The sequence below is a fragment of the Triticum aestivum genome, chromosome 2B (assembly GCF_018294505.1).
Source record: "Triticum aestivum cultivar Chinese Spring chromosome 2B, IWGSC CS RefSeq v2.1, whole genome shotgun sequence".
Classification (NCBI taxonomy): domain Eukaryota; kingdom Viridiplantae; phylum Streptophyta; class Magnoliopsida; order Poales; family Poaceae; genus Triticum; species Triticum aestivum.
This window is the reverse complement of record NC_057798.1, coordinates 624,677,751-624,700,355: the sequence shown is the minus strand read 5'-3', so window position 1 is coordinate 624,700,355 and position 22,605 is coordinate 624,677,751. Positions and strand designations below refer to the sequence as shown.

Sequence of the window (22,605 nt, the reverse complement as noted above, 5' to 3'; positions counted from 1 at the left end):
TATAGGAGCAAAATGCAAGGTCAACTCTGAGACAGTCTGCTGCCCCACACAGCTCGGTGGGCTTGGCATACTCCACTTGGGGAAATTTGCGAGAGCTCTCAGACTGAGATGGCCCTGGGTGGCATGGAAGGACCCGTCTAAGCTATGGGTTGGTTTGTGCAACCCGTGCTCCGAGGTGGATATGAACCTTTTCTACGCATCCACAGTCATCACATTGGGCAACGAAGGAAAGACGCCTTTCTGGGAAGCGCCATGGTTAGGAGGGAAAAAGGCAAAGGATATTGCCCCACTCATGTTTTTTTTCTTTGACGGGATGTTGCCCCACTCATGTTTGCGGCATGCAAGCACAAAAAATGGTGCCTGAGGGAGGCCATGCGAGACAAGGCTTGGGTGCACAAGATTAACCCTTCCACCAACCTCACGGTCAGGCACATTGTCGAGTTTGTTGACCTTTGGGTGCGGCTTCTAGGCATACAGTTACAAATGGACGTCAAAGACGACATCACTTGAAAATTTGAGGCAAATGGAGAGTACTCAGCGGGCTCTGCTTATAGGGCACAATTCCTGGGCTCCACGTCCACAATCATGAAGAAGAGGGGTTGGGAGAATTGTGGCCTATGCATCCTATGCAGGAGGGCCAATGAGACATCCGGTCATCTCTTTTTTAAATGCCGGTTTACGCTGCGTATTTGGAGAACGGTCAAAGCATGGCTTGGATTGGGGGCGCTGGAGATGAATAGGTGGGTGACAGAATGCAACATCAAGTGTTGATGACAAGTATGTCCAAACCAAATACAGCGAACAGGAAGGCCATTGCCTCACTTACCATGCTTGTATGTTGGGTCATCTAGAATGAAAAACACTAGTCTTCCAGAAGAAATCGACGCCACCATACTACGTTCCACGACTCATCTAGGAGGAGGCCAGGACGTGGGTCACCGCAGGGGCTAGGCATCTAAGCATCATCATGCCACGAGAGTAATTCGTTTGCACCTTATGTTGATGGGCTATTTGTAAAGCCGGTTCTTATGTAATGTAAACTCTCTCCTTAATTAATGAATCAGGCAAGTCTTTTGGCTCTGTTTCAAAAAAAAGTGATAAAAAAAACTTAGTCCAACACCTTTCAACACTCTTTAGTTATTGCTAGCAACAGTCAAAACTCACATCAAAATGGTATGCAGCGACCAGCCAAAATTACATTGGCAAAGACGCTAAGTATCTATTCACGCACTCTACAGAACGGCCGAGAATTTACAAGGCAAAACTGACGCAACAGAAGGATCATACTGTTGCTCAGCAAGTCTACGCGTTCCCTCTTTATCTCTGACTATACGACCAGTTGGATACAGTATACGACCTAGCCTAACCCGCAACGCCTATTGCTTTTTCGTTTTGTACATATGGCATATTCCACCCCTTTGCTTCAGTACCCTGCTCCTACCTATGCTAACGAATGGGCGTCACCAATCTATAAGCAAGTAATGACTTGTAACATCGATGGCTTTCTCATGACTGAAGAAGTCCGTCACCTTCCCAGCCAAGGCGGAGCATCTGATCCACTACCTTCAGGCTCAACTGCAACATTACCAATTCAATCAGAAAGAAGGTTCAAAGTTGCACAAGTCAAACTTCCATGCAACTAGCAACATTCTAATTAGGTAAAGTGCTCGCATGTAAGGTGGTAAAATTGGATTGCTGACGCAAAATTTATAATGACATATGTAGTATACTCACAGCAGGATCAGTGAAAACCATTAGGCCCTTATCGGCAGTAGAAACTAGAAGATTAGTGTTCTCTTTGTTTAATGCAATTGCTGTGATGTCCTGGCCCTTTCCAAGCTCCAGTGTATGAAACACCTAGCAGGAAAATGTTTCTGGTAAGACTTCCATCAAATGACAAACAACGTAAATCAGAAACTTGTTTTAGATTTGTTTGTTTATTAACCTTAAGTTTATGCAGATCAACAAAGCAGATCGAAGGCACGTTAACAGATTGCCTGATTTCAGTTTGCTCAGATATATCAACCTTGCGACTTGATTTGTTGGGCACACGATCTGCTACCTCAGTATTGTCCTCACACTTGTAATTGCTGGACGAACAAGTTCCAATCAGGGCAAAATGACCATCCATAGAAATCTCAATGCAACTAACTCCCCCAGAAAAAGGTGATAGAACTGAGGTAGCAATACGGACTCCATTGACTGTGAAGCTAGATAATCTTTTCTTTGATTCACTCCAAACCAATATGATTCCCTGAGAAGACAAGGATACAGCATGCGCCTCCGCTACATGAATCTTCCTTATCAGCCGACCTGTTCGCAAAGAATGTAGCACCACACCAGGCATGTTTGACGAGGATACAACAAGTCCCAAGTCTGGACCAACTGCACAGCTAATTACTTCTCCAAGGTGTCCTCTTAACACATGCATAGGACCTTCGATTCGACACTTCCTGGTTTCTAAAAGGTTGCTCATGCTACTAGGACTAGTAGGAAGAGGGCTGCGTGGTGTTCTTGGTGTTGCAGGTGGAGGTTCAGGAGGATTTTTCTTATGTATAAAGCCTGCCTGATGAATCCTCCAGAGTATAACTGTAGTATCTCGAGACCCTGTCACAAGGTAGTTGCTATCAGGGGAAAGTGCAAGGCAGGTTACTGGAGCAAGATGCCCAGAAGCACTTTCAATTGTCCTTGCTCCGTCTGGGGAGATCAACTTCACCGAACAGTCCGCATGCCCACCTATTGTTAAGACAAAATGGTATTAGAGATGGCATTAGCAGCAGCATCGAAGGACCAAATAACAGAAGCGGCTTGAAAGTATCATAGCAGAATTGATAATAAGAAACAAAATTCTAGAATGGCATTATTAGGGGTGTGCACTTTGGTCTAAAAATCTACCGAAAAATCTTAAAATTATTTAGATAGAGGAAGCAGTATTCTACATTTACACTAAAGATTCAGCTTCAAACCAACTCTACAGAAGATACAAAGTAAGTCAATAATAAGGTGTGAAAACAAATAAAGACAGTGTCAATCCTGAAAGCCTTTTCTTTTGTATCTTCTGCGGGTGATTCTAAATTTGAGGTTTCTTCAAAGGTAGTGTTAGTATGCAGATAATAAATCCAAAGGACAAACAGTGAAAAAAATAATCACCAGTGATGATGTCTTTGTCACAAGTGACAGCAACAATAGCTGAACTACGGATTGCAGAAGCAGCAAACGCTATAGCTCTTGGGAACTCATAATCTTCTCCAGAACTAGTGGATCCTTTGAACATACGCATGAATGCACCACTTGTTGAACTTGCAGCATTTCTACCATGATGAAAAAGGAAAGGTGTCCCCTGGCCATCTGGAGTATTTGGTTGCCACTGGTGAAGTGCCACATGCGCTGCAGGCACATTTATATCTACAACTACAATAGAATCATTCGATACAAGGATGGTACTTGCAGGGACATTGCAGCGTTCTGGATTAGGCAGTACATAAGATTTAAGTTCACTTGGATTCCGGAATATGGTCTGCATAGTAAATCATGAGGGTCAGGTCATGCAAAAACAAAAAAGGCAGTAAGAGCTGTTAAGAGTGGTTGTCGATTTTATTACATATTTATTTTGCAGGGATGTAGTGCTCGTCTATCAAGAAGCATGATAAACAAAATGGAGATACACTAAATTCAAAGAACAACCATACCCTAAAATTCTGTAATGAAGAACTATAGCTAGATTATTACTCCCTCGGATCCATAATGAGTGTGGTGGTTTTAGTTCCACGACACTTATTATGGATCGGAGGGAGTATTTTTTACGTATTTATTTGCAGGGATGTAGTGCTCGTCTATCAAGAAGCATGATAAACAAAATGGACATACACTAAATTCAAAGAACAACCATACCCTAAAATTCTGTAATGAAGAACTATAGCTAGATTATTACTCCCTCGGATCCATAATGAGTGTCGTGGTTTTAGTTCCACGACACTTATTATGGATCGGAGGGAGTATTTTTTTTTATATCACTTCTTCGCATGGCAATGCATTTCCATTTCTAGCATGGGAAAAGGCAAAACTCAATTAGCTACACAAACCCAATTTAACTAATTGTGGTTAATTAAAAAAATACTTGAACTCATGCATTGGCCAATATAAAGTACCTGCAGTTGTAAGACATCTCTCAATGACTTTCTCTTCATGTGAGGGACAGTCAGCAATTGAGACGGTGTTTGTCCAAAGTAGGCTATTTGATCTTGCATGGCTCGCCGTTGCACCTTAAGCATTTTCAGTAAAATATCAGCAGCCAAATGAAACTGGTTCAAAACCATGTAACACCAAATCAAATAAATAATACTTACTGGATCTGCAATTTTGTCAATATCAACAGTTCCCTCATATGTGATGTAGAAGAACACATTGTTGGCCATTACCGCATCTTTACCCCTCTGTTTATATCTGCAAAAGGAAGTCTCCATGATTAAACGGCGGTGCATAGACATTGTGCAGGCAAAACATAAGTAGGATATTCATAACGCAAGTAACCAGGTGTCCTACCTTATTCATGGATGTCAGACACAAAATATAAGCACAAAAACACAAAGGTTGAATTTGCCAATACTGAAAATCCAGATCCTTCATCTTGCTACATTACATAAATCTTTTTCCAAACTAAAAATAGGATGCTCCATCCAAAGGATTTTATGCTTTTTTTAAGCATCAAAAGTGCTCGATTTCGATCCAAAAAGGGGCTTGAGTTTATGAGGTTAGGTTATACTGATGGGAAAGGAGATAACATACTAATGGTGACAAAAAGGTAATGATTGAAAGAAAGTTCAAACCATCATAGGTACAATCATCATATGGAAGCTTTGCATCTTAGTACATTAGAAAGAAAGATACAGAAGAGTTATGGGTCACATGGATTAAACCTACTAGATTGGCCATATAAGCATGGTCATCCTACTTAAAATATATTATAGTTAACAGTCTCCACCAAATTATGGTGGGTATATTCGAGTGTGCGCTCAAGCACACAACATTCCATGAAATAGGTTGCAAAAGTAGTAAAATAGAATAGAATAGTGTACCCGAATATTAGATCAATCCAGTGATGCAAATGAGTCGAAACATGCTCACTCTCAAGAGCCTTCCGGTGTTTGTGGACAAAATCAACAGGGTTCTCGGCCCAAGGAGGCAACTCTACAGAATCTGCAATGCTGTTCAGTATTACATTACTCTGCAATCATGTATTCTGATACGTACTTCTACACAGGGGGAAATGCATTTACCTAGCTTTCCTCCAAGTTGAGTTGTCCCGAAGTCAATAGAATTTATGTTGGTAAATACCTCAGGGAGGTAAAACATCTCTGGGACCTACATAAATATCACCATATAATAAAATTGGAGCAAACCTTGAATGGATGTCTGTACCACCCAATCAACATCCAGGAAAACAAACTGGAGAGACACCAACAACTTACTAGCTCTTTTACGTCACTCATGTCTTCCAGAACACTATCCCATGTACCAGAAAGGTCAGAAAACATGCGATCAGCATGGTCAAATTTGCCACCTTGCAATTGTATAGATAGTGTGGTAAAGGGCTCCATCCTGAAAAGGTAATACAAGACCTGCAATGAATATTAGTTATCAGTACAAAAAATTCAAATGGTTTTGCATCAAAAAAAGCACTAGGGGTAAAGAATAGAATTTTAGGCCAACGGTAATTAAATATTGGATGTCATGTCTCCTAACCAAATGAACAGCATCAGCAAAAGCAGATCGGTAGCCAACCAAAATTATTCAGAAGGGTGAACCTATCAACAGTCGTATCTTAATATTAATACGGTGCACATGCAGAGTTTTCACTGATGTAGGAAAAGCCATGTGCAAGCATAACATGTAGGCTCTTCTACGGTAATTACAATATCGTCTTTTGGTCTGCACATTACAAATTGATTGAGCTAAAAGTTATTGAGAACTACAGAGACCCAGAGAGTAGAATACGATTGGAAATCCTTCAGCGGGAGATAGTACCTAGCTGACATTATAGATAAACATTTGGTTCAGCTATACAAAGAAGATTATACCGTGCCAGCACTGGAGTAATGTGAACCATAATGAAACTTAGGGATGATTGGATCCTCAAACGTCGAGTACCGTTCTTGGAACTTCTTTAGTCGTTCCGGGTTTAGTGCTCCAACTGGCTGCATCAAATATCCACTACGATTAGCAGTTTAAACAATTAGGGAAAAGATAGAAGCAATAATAGCAGGAGATCAACCTTTGAAAGATCACGGTATGCAGAAGGATCATCCAGATTCAAAACTTTGGACTGGTAATCAGCAATTATCCAGGGGAAAACAGGATACTGCACAAGCATACAAGATTAGTTGAATGATAGGTTACTTTATTAGACATTTAGGCTAGACAAACGTTATGTGCATCAAACTGACCTGAGTTATGTCGTTATAACTGCGCCCAGAAAGAGTGTTCAGTTCCATCAAGTACTCAAAATTGCTAATCTGAAGAAATTGGACATACTTAGATCTTGAAACAACAACAAAAATGAAAAAAAATTAAACATATTTAGTGTTTGCGTACCTCCCAGTTAGCCCAGCGCTCCATCAACTGAGTTCTTTTAAGGATTTGCTCAGCTCTCTGAACAAAATATTATAGATTACTGCTGATCATCATTGCATATTGACAACACTGGAGATTAGGAGAAAAAAACGTTGCACTAACCTGGGTAGCTAGAAAAATGTCATTCAAATTAGGTGGTTTGGTGTGAATAATCGCCCGATAAGCATTTTTGCGTGCTTCCATATCCTAGATAAAGTATAAGAAATTAAGGCACAAAAGCGTAAGGAAGTTATTAAGCTGTGTCAGGCATGGACCTAAACCACTATAGTAGAGTATCATAAAGATCGTACCCCGAAATCAAAAAAGAAATTTGACCTATCTACCATAAATAATTCCAAAGCACTTCGTCGTAACAAGTACCTGCAACAAGTCAACAAAATCACCAAATGAGTAAATGGAAAATAAACTCTAAACTACATGGTGTGGTGATTCACAGATGATGTTGCACAGTTATTCAGTCCAAAAGCATAGACACCTTCTGTTCCAACAGAACAGGATATATGCATCATAGGAGCATGTAAGAATCAACTTCTAACATTAGAACCAGATCAGAACATAAAATTTACCGCCTGCTATATATCTGATGTAGAGAAGAGATCAACCAGCTCCGATCTTTATCTTGCTGATAACATTGGCCACTAGTGGATGCATGATCATCCACATTACTATCACTTGCATGCTCGTCAATTATAAAGTTAATCCTCTTTGATGTTACCTGGGAACAAAATTACAGGAGTGAATGATACCAGCTAACAGCTTGAGTGGGAACTGAAGAAAAAGGAGAATAATTCCATCATATAGAACCTTGTGATTCCGTAGTCATAGTTTCATATGAAAAAGTTATGTGGTTAAGCACAAAGCAGATTGGGTGCACCCCTACGCATATTGACATCATATTTTTGTGCATATGTTTGCATGTATGTATAGTTGGATACCATAAAAAAAATACAGATTTGTTTTCATGTACACATTTACTAGAACACACAAGGAGTGCATGACAATGGAATACTAACACAACATATATCATTACAAGGGATATATCATAGATGATTACACCAGAGAATACATAAATCAGAAGTAGGAAGCAATTTTAGTCATTATTAATAATGAGGTAGCATGAAGCTTTCTCATCCATCCATACAGAAGTGCCAACAGTTTGTAGCCTGCTACGGAACTACTCCCTCCGTCCACGAATAAGTGTACTTCTAGCTTTTGTCCTAAGTCAAAGTTTTAAAACTTTGACCAAATTTATAGGGAAAAGTACTAGCATTTATGACACTAAATTAATATCACTAGATCTATTTTGAAATGTACTTTCATAATATACCAATTTGATGTCATATATGTTATTACTCTTTTGTATATAGTTGGTCAAAATTTCAAAACTTTGACTTAAGACAAAAGCTAGAAGTACACTTATTCACGAACGGAGGGAGTAAATGCTACATCACAAGGAAAGAAGAAACTCGCCATATTATTGCACTACTTCAACTGAAATGGTACAGTAATTTTGAGAAACCGTTGAACTACAGAATAAAACACTATGGCAAAATATTGTGTTAAATTAGTGCAACCTTTATTGGTAATAACTGCAACGTATGTGATATACTGTAGCTAAATTGTTAATTAGCCAATCTTAAGAGAACGGACCCTAAATTTTGAAATTCAGAATTCTAGATAAGAACACATTAGATTAAAGACGCCTACAAGATAAGTTAAACTCTAACACCATCAAAGCTCAGCTTCACATTTTCAGGACTGTTCATGGCACTAGAACTTCGTAACTGGCAAGCATTAACTTTTCTCAGTGCTTACTTGGAAGATTCCACGCACAACTTTCAATGGTCGCACCATCAATGATGGAAGTTCAACTATAATTCTCTCATCAGCTTCAGTTGGCACATATCCAGGTGCAACAACTGTGGATCGAACCAAATTGCGATCGGCAGAAATACCAGAACTTCTTGAATCTACTGATTTTTTCATCGATTGTTGATCTGCTGATGTGTACTGAAGTTGATCAGCACTGTGGTGAGTAGTGTCGGATTCTAACTGCTCAATGTCCTCATTTCTGTCATCCACTGACATGGCCTCAGCAATTACTACCGACGCAGTTGATGGAATGGTGTCTGTCAATGAAGAATCTGCACCCTTGGGGTTGCATTCATTTGATTGCACAGCAGCACTAAGAAGCTTCCGATCATCATAATCAGCAGCTGCACCCAAATGATCAGATCCCTTATAGTTCCTTTTCATAAATCTTCTCATTCTTGAAGAACCTTCAGTAAAATCTAATTTCCAGAAAATCTGCAAAATGCAGGAGTGAAAAGATATATCAGGATTTGTCCTAGAGCTTTTTTCTCTCTATTGACACAGTGCTTCTTTTCATGCAGATGTGAAGAATCTTACATGAGAAGAACTCAACTACTCCCAGATGTACCGGTCAACAAAGTGTGTGTCTTGATAAAGAAGCTGGGCACGAAAACAGAGATAAAATAAATAAACTAGCTATTGTACATACCCGATCAGGAGTACACAGGGGTTCTTCAAAAGGTCCATATAGTCTTCCCATCTCTGTCAGGCAGTGAAGAAGATGCCGCCATGCTCGAACTCCAGTTGATGCACGATGCCGATTCAGCACATCAGCTTGTGTTTGCCTCTCCATCTGCATCATGAACAAAAATATATAGGATGTATGGTACTCCCTCCGTTCCTAAATATAAGTCTTTGTAGAGATTTCACTATGGACCACATACGGATGTATCTAGATGCATTTTAGAGTATAGATTCACTCATTTTGCTCCATATGTGGTCCATAGTGGAATCTCTCCAAAGACTTATATTTAGGAACGGAGGGAGTAAATTCTAAGCATTGGAAATGAAAATATTCCAAGTGGATTTACCTCAACTCGCTGTAAGTTCCGTGCAAAGGCAAAACCAGAAACAAGAATTGCAACATATTTGTATGAAAGGGTTGAAAATTCTCTTCCTGAAACAGGCTTAGAATCAGTTGATTGCAGGCACTCCATCCAAGCAGCACTCATAGCTTCAGATGTATTCCACCTCTTTGCACGGTCGATATCACTTGCGCTTCTCCTCTGTCCTGATGTTGCCATTGCTACAGCACTAAGACCCCTTCCTGAACCAATCTTAGCAGTCCGCTCGAGGTCACGTGTAGCAGCTAATGCCGCAGCTTTAGCTCCTGCTTTGTCCTTTGGGATGGACCCAGGCTTGTTGTGCATTGTTTCAACAGGCTTCTGGAAACTTGAGAAGGTCTGTAATCTTGCTGCTGCTTTACGCTCTGGCAAAGAAGTGTCATGCCTACTCAAGGTATTCCTTCGAGGTGTTACTGTTTCGGTTCCGGAGGCACCAGCAGCCATCATGGCTAATGCCATTGCAACTGGGGGTGAGGCAAAAGCAGCAGCCCAGCCAGGTGATATCATTGAAAGAGCAGCCTGGCAACATCTGATAGTTAGCTTTAAACTAGCCAAGACACAACAGCATTTTTTCATCAAAGTTTGTGACAAATTATGAGCATATGATAAATGGCACGAAGCACATTTGAATATTTAGTCACATGAGCTCAGGTTAGTTAGATATCAAAGTGTCCACAACAAAAATGCTAACCAATTGCCAAATACGTAAGGGGAAAAAGTCAAGCAGACAATAGCTACACTGAGAGACTAATATAAGATGGATCAGAAAGTAGGGCGAGTGTCAACAGGTGTGAATCATATTACCAGATTAGGAGAAGCTAGATAAATCATGTTAGACTATTTTAAGATTATCAGCTTATGGTGAGTCTATGGGTGATTGGACCCATCCAACCTTCCATTTATGGACTAAGGTAAGCAAAATAACAAGATATTCCGTGGACTTGCTGTTTCCCAGTTTAAAGAGAGAGGATACGAGTAAAACAAGCATAACACATATCACCATATTTTGCTAGTGCAATATACCACTGATGCAGAATTCGGCATTAACACTATGTAACTTCACTGACAGGATACAAAGAACCAGTTAGTACCTCGATGGGTAGTGCATCTGCTGCCAGAGCACGATCATCAGCAATAAGTGGATTCCGACCATCATAAGAAGTTAGCTCATGAACACCAGCCAAAAGTGGCCGCCACCTTCTTAGGATGGCTATAAATGGTGGTAAAATCAGCTCAATGTACTGTTTCCTTAGGGGGCTTCTGTCCCTGCCAATAGCATGCCATACCTGCATCACGAGCAAGATAGCATGAACATATATGATATTTTTACTGTCCAGATTACTATCTCTAATAAATAATAAGTTACAGAAAGTGTAATGTGATGAACATTTATGTACTAAGTTATCAAACAATGATTAATAAATCAAAGTAGCTTTACAAATTCGCACAGACAGATTATTCTTTGGCATTAGAATCGTAGGCAAAGAATAGAGCATGGAATGAAATTGACTATTAGGGCATGGCATGCTTGTATGCAAGGCAAAGTAACAAACTCACCTCTGAATAGAGAATAGAAGAAGCAACCAACACCCTCTGCCTCTTCGACTCGGTAATAGGCATATTCAAGATTGGGCCAAGCACACTGTACAGTTATAAGAGTTTCAGTAAAATCAAAATTGACATAATAGTAGCCCAGAATAGACAGGCTGACCACCTATGTAATATATTAAGGCAACTGTCCTTCCATCAAAGTTCTGGATATTATTACATAATGGCAAAACAGTATGAAGAGGATTTCTTTCAACATGAAAGACTATTCCAATGCATTTTATATACAAATGTTCAGCTCCTATCAGAGATTCTTAGCACAGGACTCTGCTATGCTAAATGGATTTTCTCCTAAAGTTTTCAATTAAAAGGTATCAAGTGAACATTGAGTTTTGTTAACGTTTTTCCTCTCAAAATGGATTCTGGTAGTTCAATGGGAAGGTATAGTTTGTAAATCTTTTTTTCCTGCAGTTGAAAAAGTACATATTCCATTTTGATAATTGATACTTGATGGTGCATAGTATGTACCTCCAAAGAAGTGCAGGCCGGGGTTTCCTTGTAGATGAGTGACTGTTGCCATCAAATGGCACCAGGCTTCCTTCTGATATGACGTCCTTTATACTAGTGTTCTTCAAAAGAGCATCACCTTCACCATTGTCATCCTCCCTCATCGAAACAAGAGTCATTCTGAGCATGCAAAGAAATGGCTGATCACTATCTAGCAATTGATAAAGTGCAGCCATAACCCCCATACCAGGGCCAGACCCCCCTCCAATACCAAGACCGCCGCCAAGTCCAGAATCATCTAACAAGAGTGCCTGCAGCACTTCGAGTGATTTCTTCACAAGTGGAAGCTCAACCCAATTACCATTTGAGTCCTTCTCTAAAACAGATCTCCAAGATTCTAAATCACTTCCACCACCACCAAATAAATCAGATTTGGATGGAACGCCTACACCATACCATAAGCGGCTTCTGTATTTCCAGCTTTCTGCAAGATCTGCAATGCAGCTCCCATAAGACACAAAGGCATGCTTGACAGATTCATATGGCTCAGCTGCTGCTGCTGCTGTAAGGCGTTCCATCACGGCAGCAGAAATTTGCCCGTTTGCATCAGCCATAGAAGTAAGCACCTGCTTTGGTCACACAGAATCAAGAATAAATGCAGCATTCATATGAATAAATTTTAAAAATTATCTGCCAATCTGTCTGCAATATCTAAAATTATACATAAGCCATAAAGGAACACTGAATTACATGCAGGTTCATTAGGTAACCAGAAAAAATACCAAAATTGATGGTAAATCTTAAAAAGGGAACCTAATTTCCAGTAGTGCTTATCAACTTCACAGGTATTTCATGCTCCCACGTGTGAGTGCTTGTGCACAATAATAGACAGACTACAAGAAACTTTCTTGTAGAACACCTCTATTAAAGTGGAATGTGTCTTCCTATCTATAATCTGTTAAACAAAAAACTTACACTCTGTTCTACATGCAATTTGCAGTAGATCAAACATGATCAATACCTGTAATGAGAAATATCCTAGCCTTCCCCATGCAATAAATTGCTCCGGTATTAAATGCCAATGCAGGACAAGGTGGGCAAGCTGACTAGGTTGAAAAAAAAACTTTTGCTACATATCCTAGCCATGAGGAGTTTAATAGCTACTACCACTCTTAACTTTTTATAAGATGTTTTTGGAGTCTATGACAATATCAAAAAACGTCTTATATTAAGTTACAGAGGGAGTACTATATAAGGCTAGTAAATGATATGCTAGGATTCCAGGAACATGGGTAAAGTATGAAATCAATCTAAAAGTCTAAATCCAGGTTAATGTCATGATTTTCCAACAACATGACACATCATCTTGAAGGAAACATATCTATTCATATTGCGTATAAAGGTAAATGTAAAAGTACTCAAATTTTAATCCCTTCAGAAATAAATATCCATTTGATCAGAATAATGCCAATAACTGACTTGAATATAAATGTCTGCAGTCTGCACTTCTTACATCTAGTGGAAGGCCACCAGCATCACTGGACAAAGATGACCGCCTTGAGAGTCCAGTATCCATATGCTCACTACCAGCTCTGCTCAATGAATTTGTCCGACTGGGAGCAGACGAAGCAATGGAGGCGGAAGAAAAAACACTATTGAGTACACGGGACACACAAAAATGTTGGCCTTGTGTCCTCAGATGATCTTCTACAAGCATGAGGATAACTATTGCATTTTCTGCTAGTGCTACTGAGAGATGAGCAGCATTTTCTGCTTGCACTTTTGCTTCTTCAGGAGACAAGCCCTCAGCAGCAACACCAGCAGCAGCTGCTGCAATTACTTCAGTCTGTTGTAGGGCAAGCAAAAGGAAGGCACATTACGAATAGAGATAAAAGTATAAAGTAAAAAGTGGAGTTGGATATTGTTTAAGTCCAAGGTAACATTAGTAGCATGGTAGTTATTGTTCAAGTTCAAAAGAAAAAACAAATAGAGTTGGATATATGCAGTCCCAGTAACATCATAAATAACAGTGCAATGTTCTTGGTGTTGTAGTGCTACATCTAGGTGCAAAGTGTTGCTTGCATGTTCAAATGGGGTTGTGGAAATGCCAAGGTATCAATTGTGGTGTTCTACTAATTCAATCTGAAGGGTATCCCATAATCTGTCTAGATTTACACTCACCTTTTCCCATAATTTTTCAAAAAATTAAGGCCCTCTTTGCATTTCAGCATCCAATACCCAGAATCATTTCCTATAAAAACCCTTTAAACCAGAAGAAAATGCCACCCCCTCCGATCCATAGTAATTGACGCTGAAGTTGTACTAAAGCAGCGTCGATTAATATGGATCAGAGGAAGCACGAAATTTCTATTTATGTGGTATCAATGCACTTTTTCTGTTCCTGCCTTTACTGTGTTTTTTCTATTCTTTTGGGTGATACAAAGAGGGCTTAAAATGGGCCAGGACCAAACAAACTACATCACATGACAAAGAGAAATCAACTAAAGCAAGTAGTAACAGCAAAGAATGTAAGAAACAACAGCTTGGACATGCATAAGAATGCAAGAAGATCTTGTCGAGAAAAGAGCATTTACCTGAACTTGAAGCTCCCTGGAAGAGAAATCAAGCAGGTCACCTAATAATCTCCTTCTGAAAATTGGTAATGACTGTTCGCGCCTACGAAGAGATTGTAGTTCAGCTTTACAGACGTACACATATACATGCAAACACACACAGAGAGAGAGAGAGAGAGAGAGTACCTCAACCGTTGGTCTCCAGTGCTAGATCCTCCAACCATTGAAAGCCACTCTGCGCAATGAATTGTAGCCTCCACATCCTATGTTGTCACAGCAATAGCAAAATCTTTCAAGTTACAAGGCGGAGCCGGTAGTGATACAATCAACCCAACGAAACCCAGAAAGAAGGTTGCACGACCCAAAAGCAAAAGCGTTTAAATTGATCTGGAAAAGAAGTTATCTTACCCTCCACCCATCTTTTTGTCGCATTGAATGCTCCAACATGATAATCAGGAAATTATGTACAAGGTCTTCAATCTCACCAATGCTTACACCATCAACATATTTTTTACTACCCTTCTATAATTGTAAACATCTGAATTAGAGCTATGGGTAGAACACAGTACAAAATGTAGTCGATGAAACTAGTGCATTCTATATGATTTTAATTAGAACATGAAATAATGTCAAAAGCTTGTGATACTTACCTCATGAATATAAATCAAAACCTCTAAAATCCATTCTGGCCATTCTGCAATTGTGGTCATTGTGGTTCTATTCTCAGGATGACTGCAAGCCAAAAACAGAATATCCTGAAATGATACAGAAGGAAATTTTGAGACCCTAAGAAAATAAGCAGGTAAGCTGGCAAACAAGGTTACAGAAAAAAGCAACAATGGAATAGAACAAACAAAATTAACAGAGATCATGAAATATAAGCATGCGGAGTTGCAGACGTGCAAGTATTTGGTGACATGACATCATCAATGCGCACCTACACTACACAAATAACACAGATATCTGTAGATTGCTCTTTTGAGTTCTCCGCTGACTTTTACTGATTACCTTGACCACTGCTAAGTATGCATGTGGTTTGACTGAGGATGGTTTGTGTAATGTAAATGAAGCTGAAAAATACCAAAGTTACAACTCCAAAACCTGAGGGCATGATTGGATCCCATGCCACCTTGCTTTCCAAGGCGAGGAAAAACTAGTTCACATAAGCAATAGCTCAGGAAAGAAAGGTTAGCAAAGCTAGGTGTTTGGTTATTTTGTCTTGAAAAGTTGAAAGCATAAGATGAATTCAGAATTATGAGGGTCTATTTAACACAAAGTAAAATTGTTGTAAGAGTATGCAGCATTTATTTCAAACTATTTGGTGGACACAACATGATATAATTTTAGCTTAGCAACGGCCTTGCCCACATGATAGAATCAATCGACTCTCCTCAGTGGGCAAGTTTTCCCTTGCCTGTATGGGCAGCTGGGTTCTGTTAAGATGAGGGAAATCAATGGCAGTTCAAAACTAGCACAAAGCAGACAAAGTAGGTTTGACACGACAAATGGAACCATGCACAATAACAAAACGCACCTGTATAGCACGAGCTTGGAATGACCTTGGTGCATACGGAAGCGCACGGAGCAGCACTAGCAAAAGTTGAATGTGTTCGAAACGGTGGCCACAATCATATAAGTTCAGATTCTCATCAGCTGAAGAAACATTAATCTGCATTCAAGACAACAACATCAAAGGGTAGAAACTTTCGACTGTAGGTGTGTGTCCCCGGGGGGGGGGGGGGGGGGGGGCATTTGCGTAAATAAGGGCAACTGAAATTGTAATCAACGTACCGCAGCAGAAATTAAAGCCATATAGACATTTGCAGTCATAAGCCTCCTTGGGGCTGCCTGGAATGCTTTCTGTAACGCAAAAAGTAACAGTGATACTCTGTCTTCTGACATAGTATTTCCTTCGTCATGAACTGTCGTCAGAAGACCATCGGGTAAATTTGGATTTGAAGAACTTGAGGCAAATTTTAGGTGTCCTGATGCAACTAGAGCACCCAGAATGCGAATGATTCCAACAACGATTCCATCACCTTTGTCAACACTGTATACATTATTCCGGACGTTATCAGCAGTAATTGAGAAGTTGATGCCACCCAAATTCTTTACAAGCTGATTCTCAGAGTTAGAAATCTTTCTTCCTATTTTTGTTCCCAACGTCTTAAAAGAAGCACCATTTGTTTTTGCAGCTTCCTGTTCAATGTCTTCATGAACAATGGATTCATGCTGTTCAGCTAACTGACTTTCATCATCCTGGTAATATCCTTCACCGGTCGTAGCTTTTGCGTCAGAACCCTCATTACTCACTACATCACATTCACTTAAATTTGCACTATTGTCCAAAATATGGTTATTGCCAGCTTTAGCTTCTCGCTGTAGAAGAACGAGAAGTGCTTCCACACCACCACTAGATATAAATGACTGAGCAAACATGTTGGCTCTAGAAATGTTAGGCTGCACAATTAGCCTATAGATGAGGTGAAGCAACCTTGCTACCTGCCAATGAGTACGTTTCATAAGATCATAAGAAACAGCTTCATACTAGATTATCAATTAAGCGAGCCACATTAGGCAATCTTACACATACTTTGTTACACTTTCATAAGAGAATACGTCCTCCTATCCAAAATAAATCAATATACATCATGAAATTATAATTCATTATAGATTCAGTAATATCAACTTGACGTTTTGGATGCTAGTACTTTTTCTCTTATAGATGATCAAACTTAAAAATATTTGGATGGGAAAAATGCTGAAAGGACCTACATATTAGGAAGGAGGTAGTATATAACATATCACAAAAGAACAATATTGTGCAACCACATGCAATCATACAGTCAATGTACTTGCAATGGTAGGTGCCATTCACCTGATTAGGTTGTGGGCAGTCAACAATAAATCCAATCAAAGAGCAAACATCATCCGAAGCAGCCGTGGAAGATACTGCTCCTAGCAGAAGTTCGATAACAACCAAAAGCTCATCAATCAGAGCATTCACTTCACCCAAGGATCTCTTTGTTCCAGTAAGTGGTAAGTTATCGATTGAATCTGGTTCCCGAATCGCCCAGTAACACCTTCTGCAGCCATCAAGAAGCATTTGCAACGCATTTGCATCTCGCATGCAAATAGACTCAGTAAATACCATGTCTGCAAGTGAGGACAGAAGCTTCTTCTGTAAACCGTAGTTGCATGAACTCCACATCTTCAAGTCCAACAGCAAAGTCCTGAAAAGCTGCACTTTAAGCTCGTGATTGTTTCTTTGAGATTGGCACAAAGATACAATTGCAGCGACTAGCTCCTCATTAGTCACTCCCTCTTCTTCTCCACTTCCCAGCTTTGAAGATGCTTGCAACAGATAATGTAAAACGCGTGACAAAAGCTCAGGTGCACATGTACGGCATAATTCTTCATTATTGCCAGGATGTTGAACGGCCAGGGAAATAATCCTGAAGATTGGAGCAGAAAGGGAAGCAGTGGCAAGTGACAACGACAATTCACCAAGTGCAGGCTCAAGAGTATCCATCTGCACACTGCTCACAGTTAATGGAAGTAAAGCCATTGGACCCCCATAAGCTAAGGCCCACAAAGATTCCGCAGGCCGCACACGAGGTGAAACATGAACCAACCCAAGAACCTCTGCAGGCCTTCGATGAGTTCCTGCAATTTAACAGAAGAAAGTATCAATAAAATCACATACATATTATATATATAAATAACAGAACATTGCTCAGTACATTCAGAAGTAACTCAAAAATTCAACATTCAAATGACAATGACAAATACAATATAGTGGAGAGAAGGATTATCAAATAGCTCTGCACACTGAAAATGGTATAGATGACTCAAGACAATGTGATCCTGACTCAGTGATTTGTCAATTACTGGTAGCAAATATTTAGATGACTCAAGATAATGTGATGTTGATGTGTCCTTTTGTAGCTTGTCACTTTATACTTTTGCGCCCCTTTTACTGCATGTGGCAGTGGCCACGATTGTTTAGGCCTCTTTGAACCTGTTTGAATAGCTTTGAAGTTTGCACATGGATGTGTTTCTCTTGTTTTTGTTCCGTTATCAGTTGATAGTGGACCCCAATCTGTTTTTTTGGATCATATGAAAAAATAAATAGATTAAAGAACTGACTCGTGACTAAAATATTGATTTCTATGTAAGAGTGAATGCCTTGCTGATGGCAATTCTCTAATCTTTTCTCTCGTTTTTTCCAGTATGATGCATCTTCTGTTGTCTTCTGGGAAAGGCCTATTTTGGATCCTACAATTTTTAGGATACAATTTGTGATCGTACAAAACTTTCAAAAGAATTTTATTATAGGGCCAGAATGAGAAAGTTGCTGGACCACGATAGGACATTCAAAAGGGCCTCCCCTGTAGTTTTTTCCTTTTAAAAGGTCCAGAGAAAGACCCATCCAAAATTGATGGGTTAAAATAGTAACTATCCCTTGTGCGAATGATTGACGCCACCTCTTTATATGGCTTTAAAACGTAATAGTACTATGTTTTGCCCAAGAAAAAAATGGTTTAGCTGATTCTCAGTTGACTATAACTTCTGTAAATCTCATTCTGTAATTCTCAGAATGAGAAAGTTGCTGGACCACGATAGGACATTCAAAAGGGCCTCCCCTGTAGTTTTTTCCTTTTAAAAGGTCCAGAGAAAGACCCATCCAAAATTGATGGGTTAAAATAGTAACTATCCCTTGTGCGAATGATTGACACCACCTCTTTATATGGCTTTAAAACGTAATAGTACTATGTTTTGCCCAAGAAAAAAATGGTTTAGCTGATTCTCAGTTGACTATAACTTCTGTAAATCTCAGTCATCTAAAATTGCACATCATTTAACCAAAAAATGCAGTGTTGAAAATGTGCAATTTTAATCAAACTTAACTGCAATTTCAGTCTTTACGTTGTAAATGGGGTGAAGCAAAATGACAATAGTTGGATCTTGATCCGAAGGCCTAAAAATGTAACTGAGATTTAGCAAAAATTCAGGCATCACTTTCTAAGTTACAAAGTGTTTCTCTACCTGCAAGACTAGCTATTCCACTTGGGTAAATTAAATCAAAATTTAATTCTCCATAAACATAGAATGTACTGCTTATAAAGGAAAACGATCATAGTAACATTAATGTAAAAAGAAGAAATAGAAAGAACCTGCTGAACCAGAAGGGGAAGCATCTGGACAAAAACGGCCACTGAGAAGACTAGGGTGATAAAGAAGGTGCAAGCAGCCCCCAATCTCATGGTTCAGTGCAAAGCTCTCTTCTGCCATGTTCTTGATATGGTCGTTCGTTGCCTTCCATGGAAAACCTGCACCATTTCCAAAAGTGGGAAGTATATCTCCTCCCCGGAGTGCCAGCCGACTCATTCTGTCTGGCCCTATTGGCTCCCGGAAGATGTAGATGGGGCCCATTTCGGCAAACAATGGGCATTGCCGTCGACGCCTCTGCAGGCCTGCAATAGTTGGTGGTGGATTTGTCCCAATGCAGCAAAACGCCAGTGGTTTCGATATGCGCGGGAAATCGCAAGCACGGCTCTCATGCAGACTACCATCCACATACAACCTCAATTCACTGTCTCCCTTCCCAAGCAAACCATGCTTGTTTGTGTGCTCTAGCCCAACAAAGTACCAGCGCCGAGGCTTGAACGCATAAGTGAAGTGCAGAGAAGCCTTCTTACCCTTCCCGCCCCCACTCTCCACCACCAAGAATTGGCCATGGAAGTAAGCCTCCACACCCTGGTTATCCGAAGAGAGAAAGCTGAAAAGCCGTGGCATGTGTGTTGTACCTTCTCCTGCAAGGGCACTGGCCGCTGCAGCTGCTGACATTGCTGATGATTTTCCAGATGTTGCTGCTGCAGCTGCAGCAATGGCAGCAGCAGCTGTTGCTGTGCTAAGTGTGTCCGAGAATGATTCTATATAAATCCAAGTAGCAAATCCATAGCCACTCGAGAAGGGCCACCTGCTATCACCAGGACCAAGCAGACCAGAGCTCTCCCCATCAAACTCAAACGTTGCAGCAGGACCTCTTGCTTCCTCGCTACCCATAGCTTTCTCAAGTGCCAGCATCAGTCGCGTGGCCCAGCTTGTTCCGAGCACCTTCTTAACCAAGCCAAGCCAGGAATGGAGGTCCTTAACACTAAGTGAGTGGCCACCCAAGAGCTGAATGCACTGAAGCAGTGGTGTCCCGTCCCAGCTACTAGTATTACTCCGGCCTGTTCCAACGAACAGCTTCTCTGCAGACTCAAGGAGTACAGCTAGGAGGCCTGACGAAGAGCACATGGCACGGTTGCGGGTGCAGGCCCTTAGCGCGGCGTGCAGGCCCACGACCATACGAGTGCGTGGTGAAGGCTCCTCGCTGCAGGGGAGGTGAGGCAGGAGCTCCGCTGCAGTGATGGCGGCGCCCGAGTTGGACATGATGCTCGGGGAAGTGCCAGTGCCAGTGGTGTCCCTAACCTCATCGAGACCATCCACGCCGCCCATGGTTCCGAGCAGAACATCGACGACAGAGTGCGGTAACTCGCCCTGCCCCTCAGAGACCATCTCGAGGAGGCAGTCCACCCTGCCCCCACGATTGCCCATGACCGCCGCATCCACGGCTCGCACCACCTCCTGCGGCGCATCAGCTGGCACTCCCGGAGGCCGATGCCTACTCCTCAGCGGTGGCGAAGGATCCGGCGGCATCGTGGGTGTGCCCATGCTCATCTTCGGAGTTGACGTCCCCTTCTCAACACCCACCTCCTCGCTGAGCGAAACTGCGGCGAAATGCTGCACGGAGCCCTGCTCCTGAGGCACCAGCAAAGGCTTCGGCGTGCCCGTGCTCATCTTCGGAGTTGACATCCCCTTCTCAACACCCACCTCCTCGCTGAGCGAAACCGCGGCGAACTGCTGCACGGAGCCCTGCTCCTGAGGCACCGGCGAAGGCTCCGGCGTGCCCGTGCTCATCTTCGGAGTTGACGTCCCCTTCTCAACACCCACCTCCTCACTGAGCGAAACCGCGGCGAACTGCTGCACTGAGCCCTGCTCATGAGGCACCGAGGGAGGCGCCGGCATTTCAGTGGTCGTCTCCTGACTCGACACCCCCTCCTCCGCAACCACCTCATCCGTGAGCGGAACCGCCGCGAACTGCTCCGCCAAGGGGCCCTGCTGTCGGGGCGTCGGGAGCGGCGCCGACGTGCCCGTGCTCGTCTCCTGACTCGACGCCGCCTCCTCGACGCCCACCTCGTCGGTGAACGGCAGCGGCGTGAGCTGCTCGACGGAGCCCTGCTCCCGAGGCGCCAGCGGCGACGCTGGCGTGGCCGTGCTCGTCCCCGGGCTCGACGGCGCCGCCTCGGCGCCCGCCTCGCCGGCGAGCGGAACGGACGGGCCCTGCTCCGGAGGCGGCGGCGAGGAATCGCGCATCTCGCAGGCGTCCTCGGCCATTGCGAGGGCTTACTTCATCAACACCGCATCCGCACAAAGCCTCCGGAATTAAAATGCGAGCGGAATCGGTCAACGATAGTGGGACAGCGAAGCGGAGACTGGTGGTGGGGGTGGTGGTGGGGAGGAGATCGGAGTAAACGGCGGCGCGCAATGTGGGCGGGGGTGCGCGTAGATCTAATCGAGAGGCGGCTGGGGAAATGGCCGCGAGGTGGGAGGTGGGATCAGCGGCGATGCGTGACGAGATCCGGGGTGGGATGGGATGGGATGGATGAACTGACGAAGAGGAAGGGGGACGGGAGAAGGAGACGCGGCCGGTTCACGGGTTGCGGCTGGCTGGGGGGAGTAGCAGCTAGACGTCCAGCTTACTTTTCAGTTCCGGGTTTTGGGCTTAGGCCCGTCAAGGAAGGGAAGCGAGGTTACCAGCTGGGCCCATGTTGGCAGCGACTGAAGAGAGCGCCAATTGGAACAAGCCAGTGACTAATCAGTAATCAGTAATCACTTGCCTAAAAAACTTGATCATAAACATCTTTTGATGCGCAATTAAGAGAACACCAATTGGTGCCATCTCAAAAGAAAAACAATGCAGACGATATTTTCCTTTTTGGCACTAAAATCTGGATTAAACAAATTAAGAAAATGCAGACGATAAATTTAAACTAAAACCACGACGAGTAATTTGAAACGGAGGGAGTACGTAGTGCCGGCAGGTGTATTTGGTCGCCTTGACAAAAAGTGCGAAAAATCGGACCAACACAACACATACAAGAGCAGATCCAGCACTGATTGCACGAGCCCAGCAGTAACTTGTACACGAAGGAAAGGTACGACAGCACATCCGAAACCCGCTCCCACGACTGTGATCTGCGAGCGGAGCGATATGGGAGCAAGGATCGCACGTGAGTTACGCGCCGTCGGTCGGTTCCGGCGGTGGTTGTTTCGGTCGTGCGTTCGTCTGCCGTGTCGATCGC

General features: G+C 42.2%; 1 protein-coding gene across 3 annotated transcripts; it reads right to left on the bottom strand.

Annotated features, from left to right (window-relative positions):
• Positions 1-1,100: 1,100 nt before the first annotated feature.
• Positions 1,101-21,951, bottom strand: LOC123046377 (BEACH domain-containing protein C2). 3 transcript variants are annotated; one of them, XM_044469731.1, is made up of 31 exons: positions 19,372-21,945; positions 17,073-17,860; positions 15,986-16,696; positions 15,729-15,863; positions 14,845-14,949; positions 14,603-14,716; positions 14,381-14,457; positions 14,216-14,297; positions 13,135-13,467; positions 11,643-12,250; positions 11,124-11,208; positions 10,658-10,852; positions 9,534-10,085; positions 9,152-9,295; positions 8,446-8,937; positions 7,197-7,345; positions 6,921-6,990; positions 6,733-6,816; positions 6,592-6,648; positions 6,444-6,512; positions 6,272-6,358; positions 6,078-6,194; positions 5,469-5,618; positions 5,277-5,361; positions 5,076-5,196; positions 4,347-4,443; positions 4,149-4,262; positions 3,151-3,517; positions 1,946-2,736; positions 1,735-1,857; positions 1,101-1,575 (listed from the first exon to the last, which is right to left on the bottom strand). In XM_044469731.1, the coding sequence occupies exons 1-31, from the start codon at positions 21,635-21,637 to the stop codon at positions 1,507-1,509; spliced, it is 9,237 nt and encodes a 3,078-aa protein (XP_044325666.1). In that variant the 5' UTR covers positions 21,638-21,945; the 3' UTR covers positions 1,101-1,506. The 3 variants fall into 3 exon arrangements, 2 of the variants coding, with proteins under 2 accessions (XP_044325666.1, XP_044325667.1); XM_044469732.1 differs by having other exon boundaries at positions 11,643-12,247; XR_006422266.1 differs by lacking the exons at positions 1,101-1,575; positions 1,735-1,857; positions 1,946-2,736; positions 3,151-3,517 and having other exon boundaries at positions 4,171-4,262; positions 5,076-5,204; positions 19,372-21,951.
• Positions 21,952-22,605: the final 654 nt, after the last annotated feature.